The following is a 15970-nucleotide window of genomic DNA, read 5'->3' on the forward strand; positions in this document are numbered from 1 at the left end:
CTTCTCCGGTGGGTTTAATCCCCTTAAAGAGTCCAGAACTCCTTTAAAACTTTGAGTTGGCCACGCCCATTTGGCAATACGGGGGTGGGTTGTGGGCGTGGCTTCGACTCGTACACGCCCATTGGTCGCGCGCTGTTTTTGTGGGCGTGGCTTAGAGATGTTTCCCCTTGGTGTGGGCGGGGCTTGTTTAGACCACGCCCCTTTCCGCCCCCGCGCGGAGGCGCTGAGGGCCCGGGCGGGTTTTGGGGGGTCCCCGGGTGGATTTTTTGGGGATCCCGGTGGATTTTTGGGGGATCCCCGGTGGTTTTTTGGCCACGATGATGAGCCGGGAGGAGCTGACGTACCTGGCCGTGCTGCTGGGCTCCCTCCCCGTGGGATTCCTGCTCAAGGACCGCGGTGAGGGGGCGGATTTGGGGGATCCTGAGGGGGGGTTTAGAATCCTGAGGGGTTTGGGGGAATTCTGAGGGGATTTGGGGTGTCCTGAGGGGTTTTGGGGGAATCTGAGGGGGTTTGGGGTGTCTTGAGGAGATTTTTGGGGCCGTGAGGGGTTTTTGGAGGATCCTGAAGAGATTTTGGGGGATCCTGAAGGGACTTGGGGGATCCTGAGGGGGGGGTTAGAATCCTGAGGGGTTTTGGGGAACTCTGAGGGGGTTTGGGGGATCCTGAGGGGATTTGGGGGATCCTGAGGGGATTTTGGGGTGTCCTGAGGGATTTTGGGGGAATCCTGAGGGGGTTTTGGGGATCCTGAGGGGGGTTTAGAATCCTGAGGGGGTTTGGGGAACTCTGAGGGTTTTTTGGGGGGTCCTGAGGGGTTTTGGGGGGTCCTGAGGGGATTTGGGGGGTCCTGAGGGGATTCTGGGGAAATCTGAGGGATTTTGGGGGATCCTGAGGGGTTTTGGGGGGTCCCAAGTGGGATTTGAGGTGTATTTAGGGTGTCCCAGGTGGTTTTTGGGGTGATTTTGGGCTGATGTAGGGCTAATTTTGAGGTGGTTTTGGGATAATTTTGTGCCCATTTTGGGCTAATTTTGGGCTGATTTAGGGCTGACTTTGAGGTGATTTAGGGCTGATTTTGGGGTTATTTTTGGCTGAATTTGGGGTGATTTTGGGGTGATTTTGGGGTTATTTTGGACTGATTTAGGGCTGATTTTTGGGCTGACTTTGGGCTGATTTAGGGCTGATTTTGGGGTAATTTTGGGGTCCCCAGTCCTGCTCTGGAGACAGTTCGGGGTGGATTTTTGGGGTGATTTTTGGGCTGATTTGGGCCGATTTTTGGGCTAATCTTGGCTGATTTTGGGCTGATTTTTGGGATAATTTTGAGCTGATTTTGAGCTTATTTAGGACTAATTTTAGGGTGATTTTGGGCTTATTTAGGGGTGATTTTTGGGCTGATTTTGGGCTGATTTTTGGGGTGACTTTGGGCTAATTTTGGGATAATTTGGGGCCGATTTTGGGCTGATTTTTTGGCTGATTTATGGGGTTATTTAGGACTAATTCTGTGTGATTTTGGGCTCCCCAGGCCCGCGCTGGAGGCAGTTTGGGGGGGCTGCAGTGGGGGCGGGGCTGGCCCTGCTCACCTGTGGCCCCCACGTGCTGCACTCGCTGGGGACAGTCCTGGGGACCTGGGCCATCCTCACCTTCCTGCCCAGGTACGAGTTTGGGGGTCTCTGATTCATTTTGGGGGGTCCTGGGGCCTTTTGGGGGGTCCTGGGGACCTGGGCCATCCTCACCTTCCTGCCCAGGTACGACTTTGGGGGTCTCTGATTCATTTTGGGGGGTCCTGGGGACCTGGGCCATCCTCATCTTCCTGCCCAGGTACGAGTTTGGGGGGTCTCTGATTCATTTTGGGGGGTCCTGGAGTCTTTTGGGGGGTCCTGAAGCCTTTTTTGGGGGGTCCTGGAGCCTTTTTAGGGGGTGCCAGGTGCATTTTGAGGGATCCTGGAGCCTTTTGGGGGATCCTGACTCACTTTGGGGCATCCTCGACCTTTCCTGGAGCCTTTTGGGGGGTCCCTGACCCATCCTGGAGTGTCCCGGACCCACTTTGGGAGGTCTCTGACCCATTTTGGGGGGCCCTGATTCATTTTGGGGGTCCCTGACTCACTTTAGGGGGTCGTGAAGCCTTTTGAGGGTCCCTGATTCATTATGGGGGGTCCTGGAGCCTTTTGGGGGGTCCTGACCCATCCTGGGGTGTCCCTGACCCACTTTGGGAGGTCTCTGACTCATTTTGGGGGGTCCCGGAGCCTTTTGGGGGGCCCTGATTCATTTTGGGGGGTCCTGGGGACATGGGCCATCCTCACACTCCTGCCCAGGTATGATTTGGGGGGTCCCTGATTCATTTTGGGGGGTCCTGGAGCCTTTTAGGGGGTCTCTGACCCATTTTGGGGGGTCCTAAAGCCTTTGGGGGGGTCTCAACTCCATTTTGGGGGGTCCTGGGGACATGGGCCATCCTCACCCTCCTGCCCAGGTATGATTTGGGGGGTCTCTGATTCATTTTGGGGGGTCCTGGAGCCTTTTGGGGGGTCCTGGGGACCTGGGCCATCCTCACCCACCTGCCCAGGTGAGTTTGGGGGGTCCTGAGCCTTTTGGGGGGTCCCAGGTGCATTTTGGGGGGTCCTGGAGCCTTTGGGGGGGTTCCTGATTCATTTTGGGCCGTCTCTGACCCATTTTGGGGGTCCCTGACTCATTTTGGGGCATCCCCGACCTCTCCTGGAGCCTTTTGGGGGGGTCCTTGATCCATTTTGAGGGGTCCTGACTCATTTTGGGAGGTCTCTGACTCATTTTGGGGGGTCCTGGAGCCTTTTGGGGGATCCCTGACTCATTTTGGGGGTCCCTGACTCATTTTGGGGGTCCCCAGCCCCATTTTAGGCATCCCCAATCCCATTTTTGGGGTCCCCAATCCCATTTTTGGGGTCCCCAACCCCATTTTTGGGGTGTCCCTCACCCTCCCTCCCCTCCCTCCCCCATTTTTGGGGTTCATTACCCCACCCCAGCTCGTTATTGCTTAATTAACTCACCCGAGCTCGTTATTGCTTAATTAACTTAAAGGTTACGGGGTGGGGGAGGGGCTGGGACACCCAAAAATTCAGAGGGGGAATTTTGGGGGGGCTCAGAAAATATTTGGGACCCCAAAATTCTCAAAATTGGGGGAATTTTTGGGGACTCAGAATTTTTTAGGACCCCCCAAATCCTCTGTGGGTTCAGGGACGGAAATTTTGGGGACTCAGAAATTTTTTTGGAACCCCAAAATCTTGAAATTGGGGGATTTTTTGGGGGTCTCAGCCCATTTTTAGGACCCCCCCCAAATCTCTCCTTGCCCCCTGAGTTTGGGGTGGGATCAAACCTTCAAAAAGGAGTTTTTGAGGGGCCCCAAATGAATCGGGGACCCCCCTTGGACCCCTCCAGGTGCTCTGGGGGGGCTTCCCTGGCCTGGGCCTTTGGGTACCTGCTGTTCTTCAGGACCCCCTGGGTCTGGGGGCTGCCCGAGCCCCCCCCCTACGCCAACGCCCTGCAGCTCCTCGTCACGCTGAAGGTGCCTAAGGGGGATTTGGGGGGTCCTGAGGGGGTTTGGGGGGTCCTGGGGGGATTTTGAGGGGGTCCTGGAGGGGTTTGGGGGGATTTAGGGGGTGCTGGAGGGATTTTAGGGGATTTTGGGGGGTCTTGGGGGGCTTTGGGGGGATCAGGGGGGGATTTGAGGGGATTTTGGGGGGTCTTGGGGGGCTTTGGGGGGTCCTGGGAGGGATTTGAGGGAATTCTGGGGGGTCTTGGGAGGGTTTGGGGAGATCGGGGGGGATTTGAGGGGATTTTGGGGGGAATTTGGGGGGTCCTGGAGAGATCTGAGGGGGATTTTGGGGGGTCCTGGAGGGGATTTGAGGGGGATTTTGGGGGGTCCTGGAGGGGTTTGGGGGGGATTTTGAGGGAATTCTGGGGGGTCTTGGGAAGGTTTGGGGAGATCAGAGGGGGATTTGAGGGGTGTCTTGGGGGGCTTTGGGGGGATCGGGGGGGTTTGAGGGGGTTTTGGGGGGTCCTGGAGGGGTTTGGGGGGATTTGGGAGGTCCTGGGGGGATTTGGGGGGGGTTTGGGGGGGATTTAGGGGGTGCTGGAGGGGATTTGAGGGGGATTTTGGGGGGTCCTGAGGGGTTTTGGGGGAGTCCTGGGGGGATTTTGGAGGGTTCTGGGGGGGTTTGGGGGGACTTGGAGGGATCTGAGGGGGATTTTGGGGGGTCCTGGAGGGGTTTGGGGGGCGTGGCTTCAGACACACCACACCCATAAATGGCACAAGGGGCGTGGCCTCACCCTGACCACGCCCCCAGATGGTCAGCCTGGGCTGCGACGTGCAGGAGCTGCGGGAGGCGGGGATTAAGGGGGTGACGTCACAGGAGACGCGGCTGATGATTGGCTCGCTGCGGCGCGTGCCCAGCTTGATTGACATCCTGTGCTACAGCTACTGTTACCTGGGGCTGCTGACAGGTGAGGGCGGGGCCTAAAGTGGGCGGGGCTTAAGGGGGTCACCTGGGGGGGAATTTTGAGGGGATTTTGGAGGATTTTTGAGGGATTTTTGGGGGAATTTTGGGGGGAAATTTTAGGGGATTTTTGGGGACATTTGGGGGAATTTTTGTGGGAATTTTGAGGGAATTTTTGAGGAAAATTTGAGGGAAATTTTGGGAGAATTTTGAGGGAATTTTTTGAGGGAATTTTGGGGGAATTTTCGGAGGGATTTTGGGGGGAATTTTGAGGGAATTTTTGGGGAAATTTTGAGGGAATTTTTGGGGAATTTTGAGGGATTTTGGGGGAAATTTTGAAGGAATTTTGGGGGGAATTTTGAGGGAATTTTTGGGGAATTTTTTTGAGGATTTTTGAGGGAATTTGGGGGGAATTTTGGGGGGAAATTTTAGGGGATTTTTGGGGAAATTTGGGGGAATTTTTCTGGGAAATTTGGGGGAATTTTTCTGGGAATTTTGAGGGAATTTTTGGGGAATTTTGAGGGAAATTTTGAGGGAATTTTGGGGAAATTCTGAGGGAGTCCCAGAAGGAATTTTAAGGGTATTTTGGGGGGAATTTTGAGGAGGTCCATGAGGGAATTTTGAGGGAATTCTGGAGGCTCCCTGAGAGAATTTTGGGGGAAATTTTGAGAGGATTTTGAGGAGAATTTTGAGTGAATTCTGAATGATCCCAGAGACGAATTTCAACACCATTTCAAGCAACTTCTAAACGAGTCCCAATAACAATTTTAACAACCCCCAAACAACCTTTTTTTTTTTTTTCCTTTTTTACCCCAAATTAACCCTCCCAACCCCTCACCTCATCCCCTGTGTGTCCCCAGGTCCCTTTTACCGCCTGGGCACGCACCTGGACTGGGTGTGGGGCGTCCCCTGCGGGCCCACGCTGGGCCGGGCGCTGTCCCACGCGCGCTGGGCGCCGGCGCTGGCAGCGCTGGGAGCTCTGGTGGGCCGGGCCTGGCCGGCTGACACGGCCCTGCAGGAGGATTTTGGGGATAAACCGTGGCTGGCCAGGCTGGCCCTGATGGTGCCCGTGTTCCTGGCGCTGAGGATGAGGCTCTACGTGGGATGGCTTTGTGCCGAGAGCGGCTGCGTGGCCGCGGGGATGGGGCTGTACCCCAAGAGTGCCAGGGCCAAACCAGGACAGGGACCCACAGTGCCCTGGGAGAGACCCAAAACGTGAGTGAAATTGGGTTATTTGGGTTATTGGGGTGATGGGGTACAGGGGATGGGGCTGTACCCCAAGAGTGCCAGGGCCAAACCGGGACAGGGGCCCACGGTGCCCTGGGAGAGACCCAAAACGTGAGTGAAATTGGGTTATTTGGGTTATTGGGGTTATTGGGGTTATGGGGTGATGGGGCTGTACCCCAAGAGTGCCAGGGCCAAACCCGGACAGGGGCCCACAGTGCCCTGGGAGAGACCCAAAACGTGAGTGAAAATAGAAATATTGGGGGTATGGGGAAATTGGGGTGATGGGGCTGTACCCCAAGAGTGCCAGGGCCAAACTGGGACAGGGGCCCACGGTGCCCTGGGAGAGACCCAAAACGTGAGTGAAAATAGAAATATTGGGGGTATGGGGACATTGGGGTTATGAAGCCCTAAAACGTGAGTGAAAATGGGATTTATTTGGGGTATGGGGCACAGACTGGGGGTTCTCTTTGTGTCCCTATGATTGTCCCAGGGCTCTCAGGTGTGTCCCAGGTGTGTCTCACCTGTCCCAGGTGTGTCCCAGGGCTCTCAGGTGTGTCCCAGGTGTGTCCCAGGTGTGTCCCAGGGCTCTCAGGTGTGTCCCAGGTGTGTCCCAGGTGTGTCCCAGGGCTCTCAGGTGTGTCCCAGGTGTGTCCCAGGTGTGTCTCAGGTGTGTCCCAGGTGTGTCTCAGGTGTGTCCCAGGTGTGTCTCAGGTGTGTCTCAGGTGTGTCTCAGGTGTGTCCCAGGGCTCTCAGGTGTGTCTCAGGTGTGTCCCAGGTGTGTCCCGGGGCTCTCAGGTGTGTCCCAGGTGTGTCCCAGGGCTCTCAGGTGTGTCCCAGGTGTGTCTCAGGTGTGTCCCAGGGCTCTCAGGTGTGTCTCAGGTGTGTCCCAGGTGTGTCCCGGGGCTCTCAGGTGTGTCCCAGGTGTGTCCCAGGGCTCTCAGGTGTGTCCCAGGGCTCTCAGGTGTGTCTCAGGTGTGTCCCAGGTGTGTCCCAGGTGTGTCTCAGGTGTGTCCCAGGTGTGTCCCAGGTGTGTCCCAGGGCTCTCAGGTGTGTCTCACCTGTCCCAGGTGCACTGAACTCCCCCCAGAGCAGTGGGATTTCGAGGCCATCAGGACGGTGGACCCCTGGGGCACTGAGCTGGGCCGGCGGTTCCGGGGCGGCCTCAGGAGGTGGAACATGACCGTGCAGTGGTGGCTGGCGGCCTACGTGCACCGCAGGGGGCCAAGGGCGTACCCTGTGCTCAGGTACTGGGGACTGGGGGCACTGGGAGGGACTGGGAGGGTCACTGGGGTAACTGGGAGGGACTGGGAGGGTCACTGGGGTAACTGGGAGGGCATTTGGGGTCATTGGAACAGACTGGGAGGGACTGGGAGGGGCTGGGAGGGTCATTGGGAGGGCATGTGGAGTCACTGGGAGGGACTAGAAGAGGGACTGGGGGCACTGGGAGGGACTGGGAGGGTCACTGGGGTCATTGAGAGGGCATTTGGGGTCACTGGGGACTCTGGCAGTACCCCATCATCAGGTACTGGGGTCACTGGGAGGGACTGGGAGGGCATTTGGGGTCACTGAGGTCACTGGGAGGGACTGGGAGAGGGACTGGGGTCATTGGGAGGGACTTGGAGGGACTGGGAGGGACTGGGAGAGGGATTGAGGTCACTGGAAGGGACTGGGAGGGACTGGGAGGGTCATTGGGGTCACTGGGGTACCCTGTACTCAGGTACTGGGGGGACTGGGAGCACTGGGAGGGACTGGGAGAGTGATTGGGGTTATTGGGAGGGCATTTGGGGTCACTGAGAGCACTGGGAGGGACTGGGAGGGTCATTGGGGTGACTGGGAGGGCATTTGGGGTCACTGGGAGGGACTAGAAGAGGGACTGGGAGCACTGGGAGGGACTGGGAGGGTCATTGGGGTCATTGGGAGCACTGGGAGGGACTGGGAGGGTCATTGGGGTCATTGGGAGCACTGGGAGGGTCATTGGGGTCACTGGGGACTCTGCCAGTACCTTGTCATCAGTTACTGGGGTCACTGGGATGGACTGGGAGGGTCACTGGGAGGGCATTTGGGGTCACTGGGAGCACTGGGAGGGACTGGGAGGGTCACTGGGGGCCACGGGGGTACCCTGTGCTCAGATATACTGGGGGACTGGGGGACTGGGAGGGACTGGGACGGACTGGGAGAGGGACTGGGGGCACTGGGAGGGACTGGGAGGGCACTGGGAGGATCATTGGGGGCCACTATGGGGTGTGGCCTGTGCTCAGGTACTGGGGGCACTGGGAGGGGCACTGGGAGGGCATTTGGGGTCACTTGGGTCACTGGGAGCACTGGGAGGGTGATTAGGGTCACTGGGGATCCTGCCAGTGCCCCGTCATTAAGTACTGGGAGGACTGGGAGGGACTGGGAGAGGGATTAGGAGACAGACTGAAGCACTGGGGGCCGAGTTTCAGTGAGTGTGGATTGAATTTTAGGGCTGTGAACTGAATTTTGGGTGCTTGGGCTGCACTTTACTGATAAAAAATCCCATTTTAAACGCTCGCCCCACCTCTGACCCTCCCCAACCCCCCTCCCACACAATCCCTGACCCCATTTCCCCATTTTCCCCCCCTAAAAATGCCATTTTCAGGAACGCCTGGACCATGCTGGCCTCGGCCTATTGGCACGGGCTGCACGGAGGGCAGCACCTGTCATTCCTCAGCGTCCCCCTGTGGCTGGCGGCCGAGGCTGAGGCTGAATCTGCTCTCAAAGCTCATTTTGGGGTCCCCCTGGAGGAGCTGGGGGGCACCAGGGGGTCTGTGCTCAGGGGGGTTCAGTGGCTGTTGAAAATGAGGGCGTTTGAGTATCTCAGTATGGGCTTTGTGCTCAGGGGGGCCCGGCCCACCCTCAGGTTTTGGGCTTCGGTTTATTTTTGTCTCCATGTTTTGCCTCTTGGGATTCTCCTGGTGGCCGTGGTGGTGGGGAAAAGGGCGAGGAAAAAGAGGGGAGTGGGCGGGGAAAAGGGGGGGAAAGGGAGGGGAGTGGGGGGGGAAATGGAGGGGGAAAAGTGGGAAATGAGGGGGGAAAAGGTGGGGAAAAATTGGGATATGAGTGGGGAAAGGGAGGGGAAAAAGTGGGAAGAGAGCGGGGAAAAAGCAGGAAAAGAAAGGGAAATGAGTGAGGAAAAGGTGGGGAAAGGGAAAGAAATGAGTGAGGAAAAGGCAGGAAAAGGGAGGGAAATGAGTGAGGAAAAAGCAGGAAAAGAAAGGGAAATGGGTGAGGAAAAGGAGAGGAAAAAGTGGGAAGAGAGCGGGGAAAAGGTGGGGAAAAATTGGGATATGAGTGAGGAAAAGGAGGGGAAAAAGTGGGATATGGGTGAGGAAAAAGCAGGAAAAGAAAGGGAAATGAGTGAGGAAAAAGCAGGAAAAAAGTGGGAAATGAGTGAGAAAAAGGCAGGAAAAAAGTGGGAAATGGGTGAGGAAAAGGTCCCCCTAAATCATAAAATTCAGGAAGGTGGAAATCCCATAAATCCTAAAATTTGTGAGGGAGGAGATCCCATAAATCCTAAAATTAAGGAGGGAGAAAATCCTCTAAATCCCAAAATTCAGGAGGGTGGAAATCCCATAAATCCGAAAATTCAGGACAGATGGAACCCCTTAAATCCTAAAATTCAGGAGGGATGGGACCCCCAAAATCCCAAAATCAGAGGCTGAGGGGACCCCAAATTTTGGGGTGAGAAGGAGAAAAAATCCCAATACTCAGGTCAAGGGACCCCAATGGAAAATGAGGGGAAAAAACCCCAAAAACCTCAAAAAATCCAAATGGGGAGACTCTGATAACCCCAAAAACTGGAATTTAGGGGGGATTTCCCACCCTCCTGAACCCCAAATGCCCAGGAGGGATTTGTTGTTGTTTTTTTTTTAGGGGGGGACTCTGTTTTTTGGAAGAGCTGCCCCTCAAAATTGTGACCAATAAAAGCCTTGAGTGACATAAAAAGTGTGTTTGGTGTGTGGGGGGACCCCAAAACTGACCGAAATCACCCCAAAACTCATCTTCAGACTCCTAAAATTGACTCAAATACATCTTAAATGAGCCCAAAATACAAAAAAAAAAAAAAAAAAAAATTGATCCAAAACCCCCTTGAACTGACCTGATCCTGAGGAACCCCTGAGGTGAATGAGGCAAATCTTGGAGCAAATCCTCGGAATCCAGAGGGAACTCGGGTCAAGGAGTTCCCAGGGAGATTTTGAGGGTTCCCAAAGGTGTTTTAGGATTATTTTGGGGGATTTTAGGGGAGTTTTGGGGGTTTTTTGGGGGGAGGTTTCCGCCTCCCCTCACGGCTCAATATGGCGGCGCCCCCACAAGGCGCGAAGGCGGGAAACCTCCACTTCCGCCGTTGCCCTTTTAAGAAAAACGGCTGAGCCAATCAGAAGACGGAGGGGGCGGCACTACGAGACGTTCAGCCAATCAGCGAACAACAAGGGGCGGAGCGGCAGGGCTGGGCGAATCAGAGCGCTAGATAAGGGCAGAGCGACAGCGGCTCGACCAATCAGAACCGGGAAGGAGGAAAAGGAGGGCGGTGCGGCCTCAGCGCCTCAGAGTCGCGGCCTGGTCTCGCCGCCGCCGCCATGAACATCCTTCCGAAGAAGTCGTGGCACGTCCGGAACAAGGACAATGTGGCGCGGGTGCGGCGGGACGAGGCGGCGGCCGAGGTGGAGCGGAGGAAACGAGAGGCGCGCGCGCTGCGGGCGGAACAGGAGGCGAGTACTGAGGGGAACGGAGGGGGATAGGGAGCGGAAAGGGGGCGGGGCTGAACACCCGTGAGCCAATCAGCGTGAGCGGCCTTGAATATATCACGAGCGATGAGCGTGGTTTGACCCCTGAGCCAATCAGCGTGAGCGGCCTTGACTATATTACGAGCGATGGGCGTGGTTTGACCTGTCAGCCAATCAGCGTGAGCGTCCTTGAATATATGAATATATTACGAGCGATGGGCGTGGTTTGACCTGTCAGCCAATCAGCGTGAGCAGCCTTGAATATATGAATATATTACGAGCGATGGGCGTGGTTTGACCTGTCAGCCAATCAGCGTGAGCAGCCTTGAATATATGAATATATTACGAGCGATGGGCGTGGTTTTACCCGTGAGCCAATCAGCGTGAGCGGCCTTGAATATATTACGAGCGATGGGCGTGGTTTTACCCGTGATCTAATCAGCGTGCGCCCCTTGAATATATTATGATAGATGGGCGTGGCTTAGAATTATTGGCGTGTCTTGGCGCGAACCATTTTTGTTTATTGGGGGGGTGGACTGGGCTAAATAAAAATAAATTCGGGGGCGTAAAATAAATTCGAGGGAGGCAAAATAAACGCGGGAGGATTGAAAAAGGATCTTTTTCGTCTCCCAGGTCCGCACGGAGCTGCTGAGGAAGCGGGCGAGGCTCGGGGGTCGCAGCCCTTCGCCCCCCGCCCCCCCCGCGCTGTTCCCGCCGCCCGAGGAGGCCCCGAACCGCGAGCACGAGGCCGAAAAAAGGCGGGAAAAGGTGAGGGGAGGGGGGAGATTTTTAAAATTTGAGGGAAAAAAGAGATTTTGGGGCGGGTTAAAGCTCGAAATTCAATTCCTGGGGGTGGGGAAAGGGGAAAAAAAGGATTTTTAGGGGGATTTGGGTAGAAAAAAGGGTGGTTTTGGAATTGGAGGGGGGGGGCACTTGGATCCCCCTCAGGGATTTTCCCCTCAGAAATGGCGGGAAATTGGAGGGGAAAATTGGCTGGAAAAAAGCAGATTTTGGGTGGAAAAACAGGAAATTTTTTTGAGATTTTGGGAATTAAACGGGGATATTTTTACCTGAGGGGGTCTCACCTGAATCCCCCTCCCCAAATTTCCCCCCAGGAGCGAGAAAATGACGAAATTTGAGTCGAAAATAGTGAAATTTGGATAGAAAAAGGCAGAATTTGGGTAAAAAATGATGAAATTTGGGTAGAAAAAAGCAGAATTTCAGTATAAAAACAGGAATTTTTTTGGGAATTCACAGAAAACCAATTTAAATCTTCACCTGGGGGGGTCTCACCTGAATCCCCCTCCCCAAATTCCCCCCAGGAACAACAAAGACTGGAAATGTGGGGATGGAAAATGGCGAAATTTGAGTAGAAAATTAAGATTTTAAGTATAAAATGATGAAATTTGGGTAGAAAAACAAGAAATTTTTTTGAGATTTGGGATCAAATGGGGATATTTTTACCTGAGGGGTCTCACCTGAATCCCCCTCCCCAAATTTCCCCCCCAGGAGGGAGAAAATGGCGAAATTTGGCTTAAAAATGACAAAATTTAGGTCAAAAATTGCAGAATTTGGGTAAAAAAATGGGATTTTTTTTTAATTTTGGTAATTAAATGGGGATATTTTTACCTGTGGGGTCTCACTTGAATCCCCCTCCCCAATTTTCCCCCCAGGAGGGAGAAAATGGCGGAACTTGGGTAAAAAATGACGAAATTTGGCTGGAAAATGGCAAAAATTAGGTAAAAAAATGGGATTTTTTTTGAGATTTTGGGAATTAAATGGGGATATTTTTACCTGGGGGGTCTCACCTGAATCCCCCTCCCCAAATTTCCCCCAGGAACAACAAAGACTGGAAAGGTGGGGATGGAAAATGGCGAAATTTGAGTGGAAAATGATGGATTTTGGCTGGAAAATGGGTGGAAAAATGGGATTTTTTTTGAAATTTTGGTAATTAAACAGGGATATTTTTATCTGGGGGGTCTCACCTGAATCCCCCTCCCCAAATTTCCCCCCAGGAACGCCAAGAACGAGCCCTGGGCCTCCTGACCTTCCTGGGCCAAAGCGCGGCCGAGGCCCAAACCCGCCCCCCCTGGTACCTGAGACCCCCCAAAGGTGGGGAGGGGTCCCCGGGGGGGGCCCCAGGGGGGTCCCAGGAGGTCCAGGGGGGCAGAAAGGCCCTGCTGGATCCGCTCCAGGACGTCAGGAAAGGGTTAAAACGAGCCCCCAGCCCCAAAAAACCCCCCCAGGAACGGACAGAGAGACCCGGCCCCAAAACGGGGCCTAAAGGGTGAGTAAAGGGTTAATTAAAGGTTAATTAATTCTGTTATTGGTTAATTAATTCTCTTATTTTGTTTATTAGTGGTGTTGGGAATGGGTTCTCTTGTTAATTAAGTCCTTAATTAATGCTTTAATTAGGTAATTAATTCTTTAATTGGTTAATTAATTCTGTTATTTTGTTTATTAGTGGTGTTGTGAGTGGCTTGTCTTGTTAATTAAGTCCTTAATTAATGGTTTAATTGGTTAATTAATTCTGTTATTTTGTTTATTAGTGGTGTTGGGAATGGGTTCTCTTGTTAATTAAGTGCTTAATTAATGCTTTAATTGGTTAATTAATTCTATAGTTAATTAATTGTCTTATTTTGTTCATTAGTGGTGTTGTGAATGGTGTTCTTTTGTTAATTAAGTCCTTAATTAGTGCGTTAATTGGTTAATTAACTCTTATTGTCACCCAATGACCCCCCCAAAAAAGGGAGGGTGAGTAAAGGGTTAATTAAGGGTTAATTAGGTAATTAATTCTCTTATTTTGTTTATTAGTGGTGTGAACACCTTCCCTTGTTAATTAAGTCCTTAATTAATGCTTTAATTGGTTAATTAATCCTTATTGTCATCCTATGACCCCTCCTGTGAACACCTTCCCTTGTTAAATAAGTCCTTAATTAATGCTTTAATTGGTTAATTAAGCTTTAATTAGTAAATTAGTTCTATTATTTTGTTCGTTAGTGTTGTTGGGAATGGCTTCCCTTGTTAATTAAGTCCTTAATTAATGGTTTAATTAATTAATTCTCATTGTCACCCAATGACCCCAGGAAGGGTTTGAGCCTCCCCAAAATTGGGATTTAATTCCCCAAAATTGGGATTAATTAACTAATTACCCCTAATTACCCTTTCCATCACCTCACAATTAATTAATTACCTCTAATTACCCCTTCAATCCCCCCATAATTAATTAATTATCCCCTATTAATTATCCCCCCCCCTCCTAATTATTCTCCTCCCCAAATTGGGTATTTTCTCCTTTCTGGCCCCTCATTAATTAGCATTAATTAGCACTAATTAGCATTAATTAACATTAATTCCCCCCAGGCTGGAGGAATTGATTCCCCTTTCTCCCCATCATTAATCAGCATTAATTAGCATTAATTAACATTAATTAATTCCCCCAGGCTGGAGGAATTGATTCCCCCTCATTAATTAGCATTAATTAGCATTAATTAGCGTTAATTAATCCCCAGGCTGGAGGAATTGATTCCCCTTTCTCCCCATCATTAATTAGCATTAATTAGCGTTAATTAGCGTTAATTACCCCCCAGGCTGGAGGAATTGATTCCCCCATCATTAATCAGCATTAATTAGCGCTAATTAGCGTTAATTAACCCCCCCAGGCTGGAGGAGCTGAGGCGGGAGCGCCGGGCCCGGGAGGCGTCGGAGGCGGCGCGGAGCCGGGACCTGCTCAGGGGCCTCAGGAAATCACCCGGGGACACCAAAAACAGCAGAAACTCATCCGGGAACCCCAAAAATTCATCTGGGAACCCCAAAAATTCATCCTGAGACCCCAAAATTCATCCTGAGAGACTCAAAAATCCCCAAAAATTCATCCAGAAACCCCAAAAATTCATCCTGAGACCCCAAAAATTCATCCTGAGAGCCTCAAAATTCATCCTGGAACCCCAAAAATCCCCCTGGGACCCCCAAAAATAAACCTGAGAGACACAAAATTCATCCTGAGAGAACAAAATTCATCTTGAGAGATTAAAAATTTCATCCTGGGACCCCAAAAATCCCCCCAGGAACCCCAAAAATTCACTTTGAACCCCAAAAATTCATCCTGTGACCCCAAAATTCATCTGGGACCCCAAAAATCCCCCCAGAAACCCCAAAATTCATCTGGGACACCCAAAAATTCATCCTGGAGCCCCAAAAATTCATCCTGAGACCCCAAAATTCATCTTGAGAGACTCAAAATTCATCTGGGACATCTAAAAATTCATCTTGAGAGCCCAAAAATCCCCAAAATTCATCCTGAGACCCGAAAAATTCATCCTGAGAGCCCCAAAAATTCATCTGGGAACCTGAAAATTCATCCTGGGACCCCAAAAATCCCCCCAAGAACCTCAAAAATTCATCTTGAGGGACCTGAAATTCATCTGGGACACCCAAAAACCCCCAAAATTCATCCTGGGACCCTAAAAATTCATCTGGGACACCCAAAAAATCATCCTGGAACCCCAAAAATTCATCCTGAGACCCCAAAAATTCATCCTGAGACCCCAAAAATCCCCAAAATTCATCCTGGAACCCCAAAAATTCATCCTGAGACCCCAAAATTCATCTTGAAAACCCCAAAATTCACATTAAAATCCCCAAAAATTCATCCTGAAAACCCCAAAATTCACTTTAAACCCTCAAAATTCACCTGAAAACCCCAAAAAAAGAGAATTTTGGGATAAAAAAATAAGATTTTTTGGTGTTAATTTTGGGAATTTCAAGGCAGGAATTTTTTTTTTGGGGGGGGGCTTTCAAAGCTCTTTAATTAATTTAAAAATAAAAAATTTGAATAAAAAATTGATTTTTTAGAGCTGATTTTTTGCATCTCAAATGGGAAATTTTTTTTATGAATTTTGGATCATTTTTTTGAAGCAAAAAATTCCATTTTTTGAGCCTTAAAATCCCCTAAAAAACCCCCAAATAAATAAAATAAAACCAAATAAAATTCCTTCTGATATAAAACTATTTATTCATAAATATTTTCCAAAACGAAAATAACTTTAGGAAAAAAAATATTTTCAAACTTCAGACAGAGAAAAAAAAAAAACCCCAAAATTTGTTTTTTTTTTCACCTCCCACCCCCCAAAATGAGGAAAAAAAACCCCAAAAAATTCAATTTTTTTTGTTGAAATTCCCCTTGAGGAAACTTGGCCCAGCCCAGCTGCAGCAACAACGAAATTTGGGGGAAAAATCAGATTTTTTGGAGATTTTTTGGGATTTTTTTGGGAATTTTTTGCAGATTTTTGGGGTTTTTTTAAGGGGATTTTTTGGGATTTTTGGGGGGATTTTTTGGGGGTTTTTGGGGGGATTTTTTGGGGATTTTTTTGGGGAATTTTTGGGAATTTTTTGGGGTTTTTTGGGATTTTTTGGGAATTTTTTGGGAATTTTTTGAGGGATTTTTTGGGAATTTTTTGAGGGATTTTTTTGCAGATTTTTGGGGATTTTTTGAGGGATTTTTTTGGGAATTTTTGGGGGGGATTTTTTAGAATTTTTGGG

The 15970-nt window shown here is 51.1% G+C and overlaps 3 protein-coding genes across 4 annotated transcripts in view; all 3 read left to right on the plus strand.

Annotated features, from left to right (window-relative positions):
- LOC310921802 (lysophospholipid acyltransferase 7-like) overlaps positions 1-5742 on the plus strand; it is a 33006-nt gene extending 27264 nt beyond the window's left edge. Inside the window, exons 2-6 of one of the 2 annotated variants that reach the window (XM_083882049.1) lie at positions 290-396; positions 1517-1646; positions 3400-3526; positions 4308-4464; positions 5318-5742. In XM_083882049.1, the coding sequence (XP_083738175.1) occupies positions 318-396; positions 1517-1646; positions 3400-3526; positions 4308-4464; positions 5318-5676 (852 nt within the window). In that variant the 5' untranslated portion in view covers positions 290-317 and the 3' untranslated portion in view covers positions 5677-5742. Of the gene's footprint in view, positions 1-236; positions 397-1516; positions 1647-3399; positions 3527-4307; positions 4465-5317 lie in introns of those variants that run through there. The other variant, XM_083882048.1, reaches the window with a different exon arrangement.
- Positions 5743-5965: 223 nt separating this feature from the next.
- LOC310921794 (uncharacterized protein) lies at positions 5966-10004 on the plus strand (the record flags this gene model as incomplete). Its single annotated transcript, XM_083882027.1, has 3 exons — positions 5966-6039; positions 6752-6928; positions 8305-10004. 3 exons carry the CDS (start codon positions 5966-5968, stop codon positions 9365-9367), a joined length of 1314 nt encoding a protein of 437 aa, XP_083738153.1. The 3' UTR covers positions 9368-10004.
- Positions 10005-10216: 212 nt separating this feature from the next.
- On the plus strand, positions 10217-14257 carry LENG1 (leukocyte receptor cluster member 1; the record flags this gene model as incomplete). Its single annotated transcript, XM_083882123.1, has 4 exons — positions 10217-10414; positions 11063-11197; positions 12445-12716; positions 14092-14257. Exons 1-4 carry the CDS (start codon positions 10283-10285, stop codon positions 14255-14257), a joined length of 705 nt encoding a protein of 234 aa, XP_083738249.1. The 5' UTR covers positions 10217-10282.
- Between the last annotated feature and the right edge of the window lie 1713 nt (positions 14258-15970).

This window comes from Zosterops lateralis (assembly GCF_965231275.1).
Source record: "Zosterops lateralis genome assembly, chromosome: 37".
In the NCBI taxonomy this organism is placed as follows: Eukaryota; Metazoa; Chordata; class Aves; order Passeriformes; family Zosteropidae; genus Zosterops; species Zosterops lateralis.